This window comes from Bombyx mori, chromosome 14, assembly GCF_030269925.1.
Source record: "Bombyx mori chromosome 14, ASM3026992v2".
NCBI lineage: Eukaryota > Metazoa > Arthropoda > Insecta > Lepidoptera > Bombycidae > Bombyx > Bombyx mori.
In genome coordinates this window covers 13,101,980-13,120,828 of record NC_085120.1, presented here as the reverse complement: position 1 = coordinate 13,120,828, position 18,849 = coordinate 13,101,980, and the positions used below count along the sequence as shown (strand labels likewise).

The 18,849-nt window shown below is 38.8% G+C and overlaps 1 protein-coding gene across 9 annotated transcripts in view; it reads left to right on the top strand.

Annotated features, from left to right (window-relative positions):
* Positions 1-18,849, top strand: part of gas2 (growth arrest-specific protein 2) — an 86,649-nt gene that overhangs the window by 63,838 nt on the left and 3,962 nt on the right. For 7 of the 9 annotated variants that reach the window (XM_012688357.4, XM_012688360.4, XM_012688356.4 and 4 more), the window contains exons 3-7: positions 5,496-5,657; positions 6,450-6,679; positions 15,787-15,911; positions 17,055-17,196; positions 17,919-18,114. In XM_012688357.4, the coding sequence (XP_012543811.1) occupies positions 5,509-5,657; positions 6,450-6,679; positions 15,787-15,911; positions 17,055-17,196; positions 17,919-18,114 (842 nt within the window). In that variant the 5' untranslated portion in view covers positions 5,496-5,508. Of the gene's footprint in view, positions 1-803; positions 828-5,495; positions 5,658-6,449; positions 6,680-15,786; positions 15,912-17,054; positions 17,197-17,918; positions 18,115-18,849 lie in introns of those variants that run through there. The other 2 variants (XM_021346372.3, NM_001202532.1) reach the window with 2 other exon arrangements.

The window sequence follows — 18,849 nt, the reverse complement described above, 5'->3', positions numbered from 1 at the left end:
CGCGGAGACGGATTGATTCTAAACGAATTTTGTTTATCGCCGCTATTCTATAAAATGGTAAACTGTACAAAACCAAATAAATTGCTATAGGCTTTATTATTTTTATCCCAATTATTTTTATTGTACTGTACGAGTAGCCAAGTTCATGGCACACATACATAACCACAGGAGTCTATAGACATAACAACTTCCCATCCACATCGGGTGACGTATTACGTCGCAGAAATAGATCGGATATTGGTACCTACCCTTGCGGGATTACAATAGAATACTATAGATGTATACTACAAAAAATACAGTACTCTATATATATAAAAATGAATTGCTGTTCGTTAGTCTCGCTAAAACTCGAGAACGGTTGGACCGATTTGGCTAATTTTGGTCTTGAATTATTTGTGGAAGTCCAGTAAAGGTTTAAAAGGTAGATAAATATGAAATTACATCGGAATTAAATAAAAATAACAATTTTGTTTTCCCTTTGATGTGTCCCCCGTCGGACGGATTTCTTTTGTTTGTTTTAAGTTTATTTTATACAAAAGTTTAGGTATTTCATTTATTGATTGAGGCACTACGAAGTTTGCCGGGTCAGCTAGTATGTAATAAATACGACTTAAATGACATCAAAGTTCTTAGAGTATCGTATATGGAAATGCTTCACCGCAATCTTTCTATTGTTATTATTTTGTTTCGATTGGCCGAATGTTTTGTTTGTAGGTACATTTAATGAATTCTCATGGTGAGTGCGCGAGCGTGGGCGCTAGTGCAACCAGTGCCCGTCGTGTCATAGGTCTACGTTGACGGTCGAAGGTGTCGCCGCTGTGAGCAAGGTTACGTTTCGTAATTCCTACAATACATGACAGCCTGGTACAAAGCCTGTTTAAATTGTTACTAAAATTAACTTTTCTTCGTTAATACAAAAAACGTTTGTGTGTGTGTTTTTTTATTTATTGCTTAGATGGGTGGACGAGGTGGTGGAGTGGTCATCAGGGGTACAAAGGAGGACATAGCGTAATTCTCATCTAGAAAAAAAGTAATCCAATTATTTAAAGAGTTTTTTGTCTAGTGTAAAGCGCGTGATGCCACGTTTTAAAGCTAATTACTTGAACCTATCAAGTAATTAGAAATAGAGCGACGAACCGGGCTGATTCATAAATTCAAATAATTATTTTCTAACTGAATCTATAGCTAACATAACTATTTATCTATTTAGTTGTGAACCATCCCACACGTGAGACAGGCTCGAGCGCAATTAGATAATCGTGATCCTTTAAAATCCATAGTACCATGAGTGGTATATGCAGGATGCTGATCGAATGAGTAAACGGATCACGTGACTGCAAGTCATTACGTGACCCATAATAAATCAACTCGTTTTTATGACTAACCATAAGGGAGGAAATGGTTCTTTTAAATGTTCCAACAAACTTCTTCCGTTCTTACATTATGAAGGATAATCGATAGAACATCTTCGGGAGCATTACAATGTGAATCCACGAAACCAGACGTTGCGTGTTTCACCAAAATACAGTAAAAATGGAATTCAGCCTTTAATTGTAAGAATGTAAAGTCGAAAATAGCATGAAATTTTGAAAAGCTCAATAGAGTTTTCTTTAGAATGTTGCTCGACAATATTTTACCTTATTGAAATTGGCCGAGGACACATATCCCCAGTAACTGTTTTTATGTATTATTTCGTCCCAAATTCATAAAGATGGATGTTTTTATGTCGTTACGGCGTCGTGTCGGTACGGGGCCGGTGCCGGCTCGTCCCTGCTCACTTCTGGTGCTGTAAGTTATATTAGTTCCTGTGAACTGCACTCATCATTTATTTCACGATATTAAAGTTATTTTTGATTGACATTGTTTTGTTTATTGGCTTTGATGGTCAGGGCACGCTAGTGGAACTGTTTCAAGGTTATATTAGGTCACCATAGCCAACATCAGGTTTAACGCTAGGAGCAGGCTTAGGGACCCCGATAACCGTATTCTTCGAACTTGGCAAAGAGTCGACGTGCAACCTAACCCAAGCATCAGCCCGCTGAGTTTCTCGCCGGATCTTCTCAGTGGGTCGCGATTCCGATCCGGTAGTACATTCATTCGCGAAGCAGTTGTTCTTGAGTAGTTAGGTTTCCTTTGGATGTGCTCGGGCAGTTATTAGCTATTTCCACTCCTCCTGGCTGAGCCTTTGCTCACCCACCTGTCCTGGTGAAACTGGAAAGGCCTCCGGGCCACCAGTAATCCTTCAATCATAAAAAAACAACGCACAAAGCCATACACATTAATAGACTTCAATCTTATGCTACTGTTTATGGGCTTCGCAACCGCTTAAGATCAGGTAGGCCGTGAGCTAGACTACCCATCATAGCCAAAAAAAATATATTGAATATACAACAACTTTTATTGCAATAAATTGATTGTTATACTATCTCAGGGTTGACTTGAATTAACCAATAATTAATTAGTTACTGGAAAATTCCGCTTTAAAACTTTACATCTTACAGCTGGTGGGCCGTGAGCAAGTCTGACAGTGAGAAAATCGTTATAAAATCGCCATTCAATTCTCCTTAGGAACAGCTAACAAAACTATGTACATATCGCGCTAATGTATTACTCTGTGCGCACAATGGAATCCCTCGTGAACAGCGACCGCCACTCCTGTGGGCACATGTCGACGGCCCGGAGTAAAGGCTCGTCTGTCATAATCTTAATTTAATCATCTACACATGTCATTGTAATATAATCGTAAATGTATTGTTGTTTTTGGACTGTAATTTGGACAATAAGCAATCGGATACCAGCAACAAAACATTTAAAGACGATTTTAATGACCGCAACCGCGTTGTAAACTAATAATTGTTAATTGATTGTTACGAACACTTTTGTGTATATTATCGGCATTAGTGTATGATGTACTAGCCTCAAATTACCGAGTATCATAAAGTAAATGGCAATTTTGGATAATATGAGACGATTCTCTTTTAATCAGTGTTCAGGAACTCGACCAAAACCTTATTGAATGAAACATCAACCCACAGGTTTCTCTATGATTGAAATAAAAATGACCAGACGTTCGCTGCAAATAAAATTCGAATTTAAAATATTATAGAATTAAGTATGTTTTCGTTAAAAGACTGATATAATTTAGTTTTCGTTTAAGAAACTATCAAATAAAACGCGTCCTAACTTTTTATGAAATAATAATAATTATCTACTAATGGTAGGTTTCATTATAGCTATTCTCATACTAGGTATCATAAACTCGATTAATTGAATCTATCTAACTATAAACACATCTTTAGTAGGGCACGCTCGTCGTAAACAAACATTAACTGTTGCCAGGACTGCACCCTTATTTTTCAAACTGAATTTCTAACAACGTACCGGAAATATTGTTTATCCATAATAATGTAGAAGATGATTTAGAATGAGTTATTTAAACGCAACCATTTTTTTGATTTCATTTTCTTTATATCGATAATACTTAATTTAAATATAATTCGTAATTTATCACAGTTAAAATTCCTAATTCGACAAGCTACCCTAATATTTGCAACAGCAAAAACCTAGTAATACATAAACAGCCACCGTGCAAAGAATGTGAACTGAGGAAATGGGACGCTTCTGGTGTCTAGTTTAGTGCTTATGTCTTGTGAGAATGCACACGCCTAGCTACTACCACTCTGCTGCCGCAAAGCAGTAATGCGTTTCGATTTGAAGGGTCGAGCAACTGTATTACTATACAATTGTGACTTAGAGCTCAAGATGAGTGGCGACATTCACGTGGTCTATTGGCGTCGGCAACCACGTGCCACGAGGTAGGCTGTGAGCTCGTTTATATGATGTTAAAATGATGGCGTAATAGACTGAACCCAGAAGCGATGACAGACCGCCCAGGGTCAATTCAATAGAAATAAAAAAGGGTTTAGTATGACTTGTTGCCCTTCGACGGCTCATGGTGAACTTATTCTTCTTCTTCAACCCGTCTCCACCCAATGCTGAGTGTAGGTCTTCTCAAATGCACACCATTTCTTTTCGATCTCTTGTGAACTTATTATCTCCCATTAACTCAATAGACAGACAAAAATGACTTAATTTTCGGCATGTTGACATCTTAGGACATATTCACGAGTTGTTGAAAGTTTATGATAAAAATCAGGAACCGTATCGAAGCTTGAAAGGCAAACGTGACTAAGCGACAATAACTGCTTCATACATAAATGATAGGCAATAACCCTATTCGATGCGCAAAAAATTAATATTTCTAGGTCTATTACAATTATTTCAATCCTACAGCTAGATTCGTTAAAATAGAATTTTTTTCAGGTATTTCAACTTTAAATTAGTTTACTGTAAAGTTCACGCATTGGTCACGTTTGCCTTTCAAGAGTCGATGTGTAACTGGAAGGAACGGTGAACGCGCCTTTAGAGCACGCACGGCGCAGTACGCACTGCATATATGGACATCTTTTGATCTAGCCGGTTTGTCCCTCAGCGGTGCCTTTGCTGTGAAGTTCAAGGTTCAATTTGCATAAATTATGTTCGAGATTATACCGATACAAGTTTTAAGTTCAACCCTGAATTAAAGAAAATGACTCATATTCAATATTGATATTGTTCAAAAATGAAACACTCTGTACAATGAGAATTGTTTTAACATCTTTAATATCACGTTCAATTTTCAGTTTACGATCTCTGATACTTCGATCTATGATACTCAATCGATATGTAATCCCTATGCCGGGCTACCTGAGTATCGGTATAATTAATAAAAATGGTAGAGCCTTATGGAACCTCAGAGCTCACTACACGCAGTTCTGTAATTAGTATCTGGTCATTTAGTGAGTCCCAAATAAGCTCAATCACGTCCATCAGTGACGATGTGACGCCGAACCAACGCCGTCTGCGGTAGTTATAATGTTTATGGTTAACAACTGGCAGGTGATCAAGTTGAAACAAAAAGTGCTTTACCGAATTATTTTAGGCTTGCGGTTCAGTCTAGGTTATATATAGACCTGAACTCATACGTTTAACATAAGCTTTTGGGTCAGTGAGGCCCGCAGCGGCCTCTTAGAGTCGGTCTAAGATGTAACTTTGTCAACAAAAGATAAGATATTTTTAGTATGTACAGCTTAGAAGTCGATCCATATGTTGACTTATTGTATTTGTCCAAAATATGGAAATGACGTATCATAAAAATACATTATATTTTTATTATAAACTAGCTGACCCGGCAGACTTCGTAGTGCCTCAATCGAAAAATAAAAGACCTAATTGTTATTTTTTATTTAATTCCGAGCATTTTCTTAATTATCTACCTTTTAAACCTTCTCTGGACTTCCACAAATAATTCAAGACCAAAATTAGCCAAATCGGTCCAGCCGTTCTCGAGTTTTAGCGAGACTAACGAACAGCAATTCATTTTTATATATAGAAGATAGATAGATAAATGTATGTTGTTTGTATATTGATTTTTAATCATTTTCTCGTTTCTGCAGGTGAGAACTCAAAATGGCGCTGTATCGGTGCGGGCCGACTGCTCTGGGCAGCCGCACCTCCTGGGGCCCGGTGTCGAGTCCTGAACACAAACCCTTCCCGCGCCCTCTCAGTGGGAACTTTGACAGAATATTCAACGCTTTCGAAAGGACCAACGCCTTCGAGTGAGCTTTTACTGATTTTATCCGATTTAAATATAGAGAGAAGTTTGAAATTTGATTCTTTAAGGTTCCGTAAGCATCTATGACAAAGTATCTGTTATAATTGCGGCATGTCTACCTGAAAAGAAGAAATTAATGATATTTTTTCGCCGAAAATTGGTTTACACCAGACATCTGTAAATATTGGATATCATTGATTACAAATCTTAAACATTCATCTTGAACCTTCATCATGAGCTACGGAACCCAACTACTAAAGTATGCGTAGTTCGACAAGCACTGAACATTTTTGTTATCGATATAGTTCGTACGGTAATTCCATCAGTAATTACCCTATCCTTATCATGGTTTAATACATTTAATTGGTTAATGTTAGACTCAAATATTTTCTGAATTTAAAATATTTTAGCATTTATTATAGTTTTTATGTATTTATTTTTATTGCTTAAATGTGTGGACGAGCTCACAGCCCAGCTGGTGTTAAGTGGTTACTGGAACCCATAGACATCTACGACATAAATGCGTCACCCACCTTGAGATATAGGTTCTAAGGTCTCAGTATAGTTACAACGGCTGCCCCACCCTTCAAACCGAAACGCATTACTGCTTCACGGCAGAAATAGGCGGGGTGGTGGTACCTATCCGCGCGGACTCACAAGAGGTCCGACCACCAGTAATTACGCAATTCATTTATCATAATATCAAAATCGTCAAAATGGATTTTGATATGCAAATTATTAATTTTTTGTATTTGGATGATATTGCGGTATTAATCCTTAATATTTTCCTTCAAAGGTACGTCCGAAGCAACTTGGACGGCAAGGAGGAGGCTCGCCATGTAGGTCATGCGGATGTAGTGGTGAACAGGAAGATGAGCAGCAGCTACGAAAGAGCCGACTGCGCGCTGGCTGCCCAGGCTCCTTGTGATGACGAAGACTTCTACAGAGAGAAGATCCTGTACTCGCAGGCGAGGCAGCTGTTTCCGCTGCAAGAGGACCTGGCTGACTGGATTAATAAGACTATTGGTGAGTTTTGTAAGGAACTTCTAACCGCGTTCCTAAACGTGGCTTGTTGTAGGAGCTCACCGGCAGAAATCTTCTTATAGGAAAAGTAGTATGTCCAATCTTATCCATGAGATTATCACTATCGCTTCATTTATTGCAAGTAGATACAGTGTGCCTCCGAGTTTCAAGATCCGTACAAAAGATGATTGAGCGCGGCTTGTTCAATTACCAAAATAATTAATTTAACAACACACTCTATGACTGCGTAAATATCAGTTTTAACTCCAAGATCGAGCTCAGATCATGTGATTTCATAAGAACAACAGTTATTACAGTAGAACTAGGACTTCAATTTCGCGTCTCAAGATTGCAATTCATGTTATATCATAATTAGTATTGGCCATATATAACTATATATATCCACGACCAGACCAGGTTACTGTGAGCTCCAAATGTTTATTATTAACACAAAACAAAGATCATCAGCGCCACGCCACTGCAATACAGTGATTGTTGTAAGCGTGTACTTACCAATTATTTTATGGAGAATTCCTTTCGTATAACGCTCCTAAGGTATGTTCTGCTCGATGGCTGGTCAGTAGTTCTAGTCACACACACACACACATCGACAGGACATCGGTCAGTGGATAGCTTCAAAACACGAATATAATATACTACATACTACGATCAAAGTATTCGAAATCTGTCAGAAAGAAAGGAAAGTGTTGTGGTCAGTAACTGGCAACACTTTGACTGATTCATTTGTAAGCATTTTTTCATAATAAAGTACCATTTCGATTAAAAAAACAACAGGGGCCTAGTTTCGGCCGTAATGAGTAAGCAACGTTTTTAAAAAAAAACTTCGAAGCGACTAGTTAAATAAATTAATTTTGTAACGAGTTCTAAAGTGATTAGATACCATCATCTATCTAGTTGCACGGGTCTCAGTCAGAAATTAATTTTGAATATTAATAAACCTGTGTACATACAGATTTCAAACTTCACGATTCGATCTTGAGAAATATTCGAAAAAATTGATAAAGATGTTGTTATGTATTGATTGTACAATGTTGACTGCTTCAGTTTCGACTTTCATTGCACAATATGGGCTGACAAACTCACGGCTCACCTGGTGGTAGGTGACCACCAACATCCACTGACAGCACACGTGAATGTCGCCACCCTCCTTGATATATGAGGTCTGAGACTAAGCTGCATTGTATAACGGCTGCCCAAACGACATCACTTGACTACTTTACAGTACATATATAGGCTGGATGGTGGTACCTACCCCAGCGTGCTAATAATATGCCCATCCACCGGTATTTATCAACTACATTCAGTTGTTTTATTATTAGAAAGAAAGAAGAAAAAATGTGTTTTTTTTTAAATAGTTTGTTTAAAAGTGATTGTCAGAAATTCTTTTTTTTATTGACCTTGTAGGCAGACGAGCATACAGCCCTCCTGATGGTGAGTGTTTACCGTCGCCCATGGTCTTCAGCAATGCCAGGGGCAGAGCCAAGCCCCTGCCTACCGCTAAACGTATCTATGTATTTCCGTAGGCAGCGACTTGGCTGATCTCCTGCAATAACTGATGTCCGTGAGCATTGGTGACTCTTTACCTGTTACCGTTTTCCCTTACTGCCTAGGCAATAAAAATCATTGTATCTAAAACAGCGACCAAACATCGTGCTTCTTTTACCAATTTTCAAGCATAAACAAAAGTACACATCACATGGTAGTACTTATAAAACTTTCATTAATTGAATATATTGAATGCGTACTTATAAATAGTTGAAGTTGAAACTATGCTAATGCCAACCTATAATGGGAGTACCGTTGTATACTGCATGGTCGCGACAGGTTTTGCTGCTCATGTGGACACAGCTTTACATAAGCGTGAAAATACCAATTTCCGTAGGTTTCTCCAAGATGAGCAGCTAATATTAGCAAGGCTTTTAGAACTAGAAATTTAGTAACAGAGATACAACTGCTAAATACAAAAATCCAAGTTATTGATTTAAAACCTTACAATGCTATAACTTTCTTGATCTTATGTTCTTCTGGTAGATACAAATTTGCTTTACTTATTTATATGGAAAATAAAAATGTTTTGAAATGTCTCGAAGTATATTTTCTGTAATATACCTATGGTTGGTAAAAAGTAAATAGGTATTCAGTACACGGCGTATTTGTATGCGTGTCGTATACGATAGCCATGTTTTTATTCGACCCTAGTACCGCGGGCTTGACTCACGTGGGTTCAAATGGTTGTTTACATCTACAGACAAGACTATTTTATTCGATCTCTTGGACCTACGATAAACCATTAAACTACGATCTACGATTAAACTACGGTCTACGATAAATCATTAACTATAAAATGTGTCGCCTTTTAAATTGAACGCTGTATCCAAATGAAAATATTTAATATGATGAAAACGATTCTGGATAAACATTGTCATCAAAAAACATTATCACATTATTTTCTTGGTTTGTAGTTTTGTACATCCCTGTAACTTGTGTCACTTATGTTGACTCACCATATTATAATAAGTAATTTAGGCTACTGTATACATAAGTAAATAGATTCAATATTTAAGGAAATTTTATATCACATAAGCCATATCGTAACGTCAGCATCAGGTTAAAATATTTATTTACGATCTTCAGAGTATTCATATTATATTCACGCTTGCAAATATCTAAGAGAAATAGATTTACAAGTTAAGACGACAGTAACAAGCATCATAAATCATTACTAACTAAGCTTGCGTGCTGTTGGTATAAATTATAAATGTACTAATTTAATTTAGAAATAAATGGGAATTACTTAATACTTGACCGTGCCTAGCCTAACAAGGCCAATATAACTGTATAAATAGGCTAAATTTTGTAATATAGTCAAGAACAGCTTACAATCGAGAATCCTGCGTCTGAAACCTGCGGCCCTATTTTAAGAACAGGATAGGTGACAAACAGCTCAAAATGGGCGGCGCCATATCAGTGGTGATGTCTAATAGCTCTGCTGCCCTGCTTCGCACCACAGACGTCTGGTTAAAGATTCATTTTTCATAACAAAGATTCAGCATAGTCCTGAGTAAGCGATATTGTAGGGGGGAGGGGTCTTAGGGGTGAAAAAGCCGGAAAACTCGTGAATTTTCCGTAAAAAAAAATTTCATGTACCAGGAGGGCATAGCCGAGTGCAGTTGGTCGCAACGCTCTAGCGGCGATCGCTGGTAGCCTCTGTCTTGTCGCACGCGCACGCTGACGTAACGCAATAATGAGTTTACTGACTCTATCCACGTTATGGTCTATTTGTAGCATCAATTATTACACTCACTGATTGTTATGATGACATTTTTAATAGGTCTGTCTACTTTGCATTTCAATTAAAAAAGACTGTTATGTTCTTGAAACAATTAACAACAGTTTTTTTAGTCAAAGTGCTTTAACAGGTTAGATTATATATTAGTTTGTTTTAGTATTAGTAGCATTGAAATGTCAGTAAGTTGGGAGGTGGAAAACAAAAGTCAGTACAGATCTTCCCGTGGATGAAAACGAACCACAACAGTCTCTGAGCACACTGAGATTGAACCCGCGTTTATTAGTAGTAGAGAGGATAGTGTGCCCACGCGGGTTGTCCCACCACCCTGCTTGTTTTTACCGCGAATTAATCTTACGTCTGATTTGTGAGGTGAGACAACCGATAAAGAACACAATTGAAATTTCGACCTCAAATAACAAAGTGAGTGGTTACATTCACACTGTGGTGTCCACGGATTCCGATGACCACGTAACACCAGCAAGCTTGTACTTCGTCCACCTGTCTTACGCTAAAACGATAGTACAGAAATTAAAAGGAAAGGATCAAAATTTTGAAAATAGATTATCGAACTAATGATTGATTGAGTAAAGAGTGAAGATGTAAGCAGTATCAGCGTCATAGTGATCATTTTACTTTTATTTTAAATCATAAATATCTGTCTTTTGCCCACTGTATATATTTTTATTAAACAAAATTACTACTTTCGTTTTGCAATTTATCATTTATGTTTATTTATATCTCTAGAAAAATTTATGTCTATGAAAATAAACCTTTCTCGGGATTTAAATGTTTAAATCATTCACAGCGTATTAAATAATATACTCGACATACAATATTCTGAATGGATTCGATATAGCATTGCCGCGTGGAGCCGCTGCGAACCGCCCAGACTGTACACAATGAATATTTAAACAACCCTTGCGAATGGTACAATTGATAAGAGAAAACATCTTTAAGAGATTCGTAAATACACTATACTCATTCTTATAAATTAATTTGACCAATATAGACTTTTTGAACAAAAACACAAACACATACAAAGACGTGTAAAAGTTAATCTAAAAAAATGATAATTTCGTTTGAACACTATGTCGAATATACACACGAATCACAGACGGCTTGGGTCACATTCATATTAAAGTATCTCCAGCTGTATAGGTCTGTTATAAGGCTTTAATATTTGCTTAAATTTTAAATTTGAATCTCCGCTACCGTTTAATTATAATAAATTATTATCGCTTACGTTTCTTTGCACAGCACAGAAGAAGTTAACGGCATTTTGAAAATTTGTGTTCATTACTTCTTTATGGAAACACTGATTAAGTCACTAATCTTTAAGTTTGAGAGAATAATGAAAAATCTCTTGTAACTTGTACCACTGAAAGTATTTTAATAACGTCGCGTCTTGCATATCCACACAGTTCCGTTATACTAACCCGCGGCGTATTCGCAGTTGACACCCTTATGTTACAGTTAGTACACATCATAGATTAGTCATGAGCCAAGGAGGTCACACCCGTGAGGCCCGGCTACAAGACTAGTGTTGTAAATACCAAGTAGATGGAGATAAATTGGCCAACACTCTTTGCAGGAAATTAATTATCATGGTCAGATGGATCGCTCTTTACTCAGGAACCATTTTGAAGAAAATGCGGTCTGCATTATAGATGTTTGTTACGTGAGCACTGCCTTACTGGATGCGAAGACACGGCCCGTCTGGTGCGGCGGGAGGGTGCCTATTACACTGGTGGTAGGACCTCCGTGCAGACATGACGATACCTGCTAAGTCCTCGTGGCCTAAAGTATAAGACGCCCGGTGCACTCGTATCGATCGCTGCGACTGTACTGGTGTTCGAATCCCGCATGCATACCCTTTCTAATTAAAATTTTAAGGCAGGTCATGATACTCACGTTGTAATGTCTACGTTCTCCGAAAACCTTAACGCCAGAGTTTTTTATTGCTTAGGTGGGTGAACGAGCTCACAGCCCACCTGGTATTAAGTGGTTACTGGAGCCCATAGACATCTACAACGTAAATGCGCCACCCACCTTGAGATATAAGTTCTAAGGTCTCAGTACATTTACAACGGCTACCCCACCCTTCAAACCGAAACGCATTAATGCTTCACGGCAGAAATAGGCAGGGCGGTGGTACCTACCCGTGCGGACTCACAAGAGGTCCTACCACCAGTGATTACGCAAATTATTATGTTATTCCTTCACCGTGGAAGTCAATCGTGAACATTTGTTAAGTACGTATTTTATTATAAAAATTGGTACCCGCCTGCGGGATTCGAACACCGATGCATCGCAACAACGAATGCACCGGACGTCTTATCCTTTAGGCCACGACGACTTAACCTAACTTAGTAAAGTAATAAAAAATAACATTAAATCTTGCCTGTTATTTGCGTTTTCAAAATATTTTTGCCAGAGAAGAAACTCCTAGGTCGGTTCCGTTATGTTGGTACACACCTGACTGTTTGAATCAAATTATATTTTTAGCGAATGTCACGGAAATAAAATCTAAAATAACTAAAAAAACATATTGAGACTCCAGCCGTATGTCAGAAATAAATAATATAGACGCGGTCGATTTCATATTATTTCAGAAGTATGTACATGTGCAAATCCGCAATTACGTGCAAGTTGCAAGAACGCCGAGGTTCGAGAACCGGCTGGTGGCGGCCGCTCGCGACCTTGGATGTCTCTCTCTGAACCCACCGAATTGTTATTCAAATATATGAAATGTACAAATGAAAATACAAACAATAACAAACAACTTCCAATCAAAACATATATAAATAATAATCTACTTTACTGCCATATATTAGCGCACGTCCGATGCAGTCGTGAATTGAATAGAATAACGTTTGATTAAAGATGATTCGAAGCTCAAAGTACAAAAACAATGTGTGCGTCCGAGGGGCTCCCATCAGAAACTGATTTTTTTCTTATCCTGAAACAAATAATAAATATTTAAGACAGTGAGTAAGAATAAAAAAAAATCGGAATACGCTTGAGTATAACACAGATTTATATTTTTTGCACGGTTTGTTCGTTCATTCTGAATACAATCAGACAGACGAGCTAGCAGTGGTACCTGATGATAAGTGATTAATATTGCTCGTAAACATAGATAATCCGGAACCTACTGCCTAGTATTTTTTCTAGTTTAGTATCAAGAAGAATCTGCCATAGCTCTGCTTTTTTTTCCCTACCTAAGCTGAGAGTCTTGAGAGGCTATTTCAACGTAACCTTAAGTATGTACTAGCTGAGCTCAAGGGGTCAAACCTGATTACGTTGCTAGCACGAACCCTAGCAACAGCCGTGCTTCGCAGAATCTACCACCGGATTGGAAATGCGACCCACTGAGACAACGGCGGATCCAGGGGGGGTCATGGGGGTCATGACCCCCCCCTGATCTAGTTCCAGGACTTGAACTAACTTGGACTAATTGAAGAACATCATGATTTATTTATTATCTATTGTTATCAAAATTAAATTATAAGTTCTTAACTTGCCCACGACTATGTGACCCCCTCCTGGCGCCAAAGCTGGATCAGCCCTTGCACTGAGAAGATCCAGCGAGAAACTCAGTGGGCTGTATCTGAGGGTTAATTTACTTGTCGAGCCCTTCGTCGTAAGCGACGGGTTCGACGAGAACGATGGCCGGTGCTTGAGGTACCTAAAAGCACCGTTTGTGGATCGGGAGGATCCGAAATGACGTGTTTGGGGCGACATCGACTGCTTTCCATTATGTCTGCAGGATCGGGAATGTGGTTACCAGCGGCCACGATGAGAGGGTTCTCGTGTCGTGCCGCTTTATCGAAGTGGGAGCTCTGCGGTGTATCGTCGAGGAGAAAGTCCATTCAGAGGCGTAATTTTTCCTTTTAATGTTTTTGTTTATTGCACATTAACCGCTGATGATGAGTCGCACGCCGAACACTAACGGCTGGCCGTTCTCCGTTAGATAAGCACATTAATTGATGCGTTTCTGTAGTCAGCGGTGCAGTTGCGACGCGCTTCACGGTCCGCGGCGCGCTTTCAACGAGAACGCGCTTTTATTGGCACTTCCAACGTGAACATTACCGGTCCGAGCTGTTTCATTGAAACTAAATAACGACAATCGACTTAGCTGTTATTCAATATAGCAGTTAAAAATTATGTTAATCTTGTTGCTTATACTATATTTAGTCTAAATTTTTACAGGGTAAATTTTTAGTTTTTTTGTTATAGAATTTTCCATTTTCCATACATACACTATACTTGAAACCTTAGAACTTATATCTCAAGGTGGGTGGTGCATTTACGTTGTGGATGTCTATGGGCTCCAGTAACCACTTAACACCAGGTGGGCTGTGAGCTCGTCCACCCAGCTAAGCAATAAAAAAAAATAAAAAAAACTATTATGACAATAACAATCCGTTAGCACGTCGTTAATTGTAATGAAAACTAAAATTATCTTAATTGTGATTTGTGAGTCAGTAGTTGTCGTCTCCCGTGGTCACCCTACTCGAACCATACGAATTGAATAGTTCGCTTCGGTTTAAAAGTTCATTAGCCATTGTATTGTAAAACTGAGACTTAGAGCTCATAGATGGCCGCATGTATGTTGCTGATGTCTATGGGCTCCGGTAACCACTTCGATAACAGCAGATAGGCCGTAAGCTCATCCACTCATTTAGCAAAAAAAAAAAACCACTCGGTTAAGAAAGTTCTAGTAAAGAAAGCTGTTATAGAGCTATTAATTACATCGAGTCGATGGATATAGTACTCGAATGGCAATGATCAAACCAATCAAATAAACTTACTAAGTGACGATCGTAGTATTTTGAGCTTTATGAACTAGCATTTTAAGAATAATGTTGCAAGTAGTAATCGAGTAATTTGATAATAGTGGACATGATCTCGCGTTATGTCAATAAGACTGTGATGTCCAATCTATTTGTATACCGTTTATGGTCACAGTAATTACTTCCTAAAAAGGACAGACTTTCACGTTGACCGCAGTTAGCCCGCGACCGAACTGCACGTTCCCATGACCTGGCTCTCTGCACTATTGGAAACTGTAATAAGACCACCACGCCTTTATGATAACCTGGTACCGCGGCCTGTTAATCGCTAACCTTTCACATTACAAACATGCTTTGTACCAGTTAAGGACTGACTGAGTTCTGTTAGACAACTTAAATAACAAATTAGACAAAGAATTAGGATTAAACGATCTGAATTGATTTATTCTGTATTCCAATATGTGTAATATAATGTTTTCGTGTTTTTTATTATTTCCAGTAGAAGGATGTTTTGTGTGTCTATTTATGACGCGAACCAATCTTGGGATTCAACTTGCGGGGTTTGTCACAATAACCACAATGAAATTCTATCACATGTATCGCGTTGGAAAGCGCATTAACATTGTCATTTTTATGAGGTCCGTTAACCATTTAACATCAGGTAGGGTCTGAGCTCGTCCGCCATTCTTATCTATACTAATATATAAATTACGGATGTTCCGTTATAACTACTGAACCATGCATCCGATTGACTTGAAACTTGGTATCCATGTAGAAAATACATATACTTAATGGATAGGCTAATATTTATATTATGAGTGTTGGACTCCATACACCAGTTGCGGGGGCGTTAATGATGAAAATCTTTATGGGGGTGAGAAATAATAATGTTAATTTTAAATGCCCAGCGAAGCCGACGGGTACAGCTAGTAAGACTAGTATATAACAAGTTGAAAACTGGTCGACACAATAAATGAAACTGGAACATGTTTTGATCGTTTTAGGCATAACATACCTGACCGGAGAGAATTTTCTGGACGTGTTGGACAACGGCGTGGAGCTGTGTCAGCTGGCGAGCGTCATACATGAGCGAGCTCGGGGCGCGCTCGACCAGGGACTCGTTGTGGGGGTCCGTATCGTCCTGCGTATAAATAAATAGATACAATAAATATTAGTATTATAATAAATACATAAATAAATATAATGAAGTCGTCGTGGCCTAACGGATAAGACGTCCGTTGCATTCGTGTTGAGCGATGCAACGGTGTTCGAATCTCAGGCGGGTATCAATTTTTCTAATGAAATACGTAATTAACAAATGTTCACGATTGACTTCCACGGTGAAGGAATAACATCGTGTAATAAAAATCAAACCCGCAAAATTATAATTTGCGTAATTACTGGTGGTGGTACGGACTCTTGTGAGTCCGCGCGGGTAGGTACCACCACCCCGCCTATTTCTGCCGTGAAGCAGTAATGCGTTTCGGTTTGAAGGGTGGGGCAGCCGTTGTAACTATACTTGAGACCTTAGAACTTATATCTCAAGGTGGGTGGCGCATTAACATTACGTTGTGGATGTCTATGGGCTCCAGTAACCACTTCTTAACACCAGGTGGGCTGTGAGCTCCTCCATCCATCTAAGCAATAAAAAAAAAGAAAACTTCATTGTGCCATGTAGATTACATACATGATTTTGGTTACTACAAATATTTTGTAAGTTTCAAAAATAAATGTCGATGTTAAAGGCAAAGCTAAATTTTCTGCATTCGTATTGTAATTGTGAACAAGTGTAGAGATATCTAGATCTCAAAATCATATCTATGTTAATGAAGTATCAATTGTACGTTATCAGCCGTCAAGCCGAATCGCACGATTGTTTCGATTCTTTGGCTTACATGTCAATTGTGTGTGCTAATAATTCAAAATAGTAACAAAAAAGAAAACCGATCCAACAAAATAAAATGGTAATATCATCTATTCTACTCGATTAAATATGCATTGTAAAGGATAACTCAGAAACTACTTGTCGGTTCGTGATGAAATAGAATCATGTGAGAAGTATCATATTTAAATAAAAAATAAATCATCGAAATCGATTTACGTAAAAAAGAGCTGTGAGGTAAAACAAAAACACAAAAATTCAGTTGAATTGAGAACGTCTTCCTTTTTATTGCTCTGTTAAGAAAATACTGTTTGTCTCCATTTCAAGTTTGTTGTGATGATGTTTTTCTTTTGTATAATGTGTGTGTGTTGTACGTTGCGCGTGGTAAAGGTGGTGCCACAGATCCGCGGCCGCTGCTGGCAGCGCGCGGCCCGTCGCAGCTTCTTCTCCAGGGACAACACGGAGAACTTCATCACGTTCTGCCGCGAGCTTGGAGTCCACGAGAACCTGCTGTTCGAGAGCGATGACCTCGGTGAGAATCACATCACGATACGGTGTTTCCCGAGCGCTATGACATGTCCTTCTTCTAACGAGGCTTGTGGGGAGTATTAAGCGGTAGGCAGCGGCTTGGCTCTCCCCCTGGCAAAAAAACGACATGTCTCGGTATTTTACTGAAGATTTGAGAGAAAATTATAATATGGTACGACCTCTTGTGAGTCCGCACGGGTAGGTACCACCACCCTGCCTGTTTTTGTCGTGAAGCAGTTATGCGTTTCGGTTTGAAGGGCGGGGCAGCCGTTGCAACTATACTTGAGACCTTAGAACTTATATCTCAAAGTGGGTGGCGGATTTAGGTCGTAGATGTCTATGGGCTCCAGTAACCACTTAACACCATGTGGGCTGTGAGTTCGTCCGCCCATCTAAGCTAAAAAAAAATGTAGTTTGGTGTGGGATCCCGCGGCTAGAAATGCGCCCGGGATTGGTTTATTTCAACTTTATTGTATAGACGGATAAACGAGCTTACAACCCAGTTGGTGTTAATTGGTCACCGGAGACCGTAGACGTGACAGTATGAATGCCATCAACCTCGTTGAAACTAAAAAAAAAAAAACGTACCTACGGCACAGTGGCGTCGCTCGACACCGGTGCATCGGACGTCTTAACATTAACTGTTATGACAAACATCACATTGTATCTTTTGTACTGACGTTTTTAAACAAAGTCCGTTTCTCATTCTGTATCTTATTATTTTAGTTCTCCACAACCAACCCCGCCAAGTGATCCTCTGCCTGTTGGAAGTGGCTAGACTGGCCACCAAGTTCAACATAGAGCCGCCGGGGCTGGTACAGCTAGAGAAGGAGATCGCGATGGAAGAGCGCGACTCCGGCCTCGACTCGGCCATGTCTAGCGCTGCCTGGCAGTTCAGAGACAGCTCGCCCGAACCCGACAAGTGAGTTATCAGTTCCTGGTACCTCAATACCATTAAATAATAATAAATGAACTAGCTTTTGCCCGCGACTTCGTCCGCGTAGAATAGTTCGCAAATAATGCTTTTTTTTTAACAATTTTGGTTAGCATAAAAAATGTTATAGTGAGCGAACCTTAACAAATAGACATATGCTGTCGCGGACTTTTTTTTAGATCTTTTAAAGGGGAACAATTCTGTCATACATTATTTTAGCGTAACTTTAACCGTTTCTGCAGCGCACGCCGCGGAAGCCCTCAAAAAGGAAAAAACCCCGATTTTGAAACATTCTTTATTGGTGCTCCGCTTGTATATCCGCCTTATAGCCTTCCTCGATAAATGGGCTATCTCACACTGAAAGAATTTTTCAAATCGGACCAATAATTCCTGAGATTAGCGCGTTCAAATAAACAAACTTTTCAGTTTTATAATATTAGTATAGATAAATAAGTTTTATTTCAGAATTAAATTCCATATGAAGTGTTAGTAATATGAAATCTTAAAAAAGCAGTAGATTTTATTTATTTTACATTGACCATGGCTGGTCTTGAGCCAACATGGACTTCAGTCCAGTGCCTCAGTATAGGGCAGCAATAGCGACTCCCTATCCCTATCCCTATCCCTATCGCGGCCTTTTTTTTAAATAATAATAATAAAAAATAAAAATTGTTAAATAACCATTGTTACTGACAATACACTTGCATTTACTTGACAAATAAT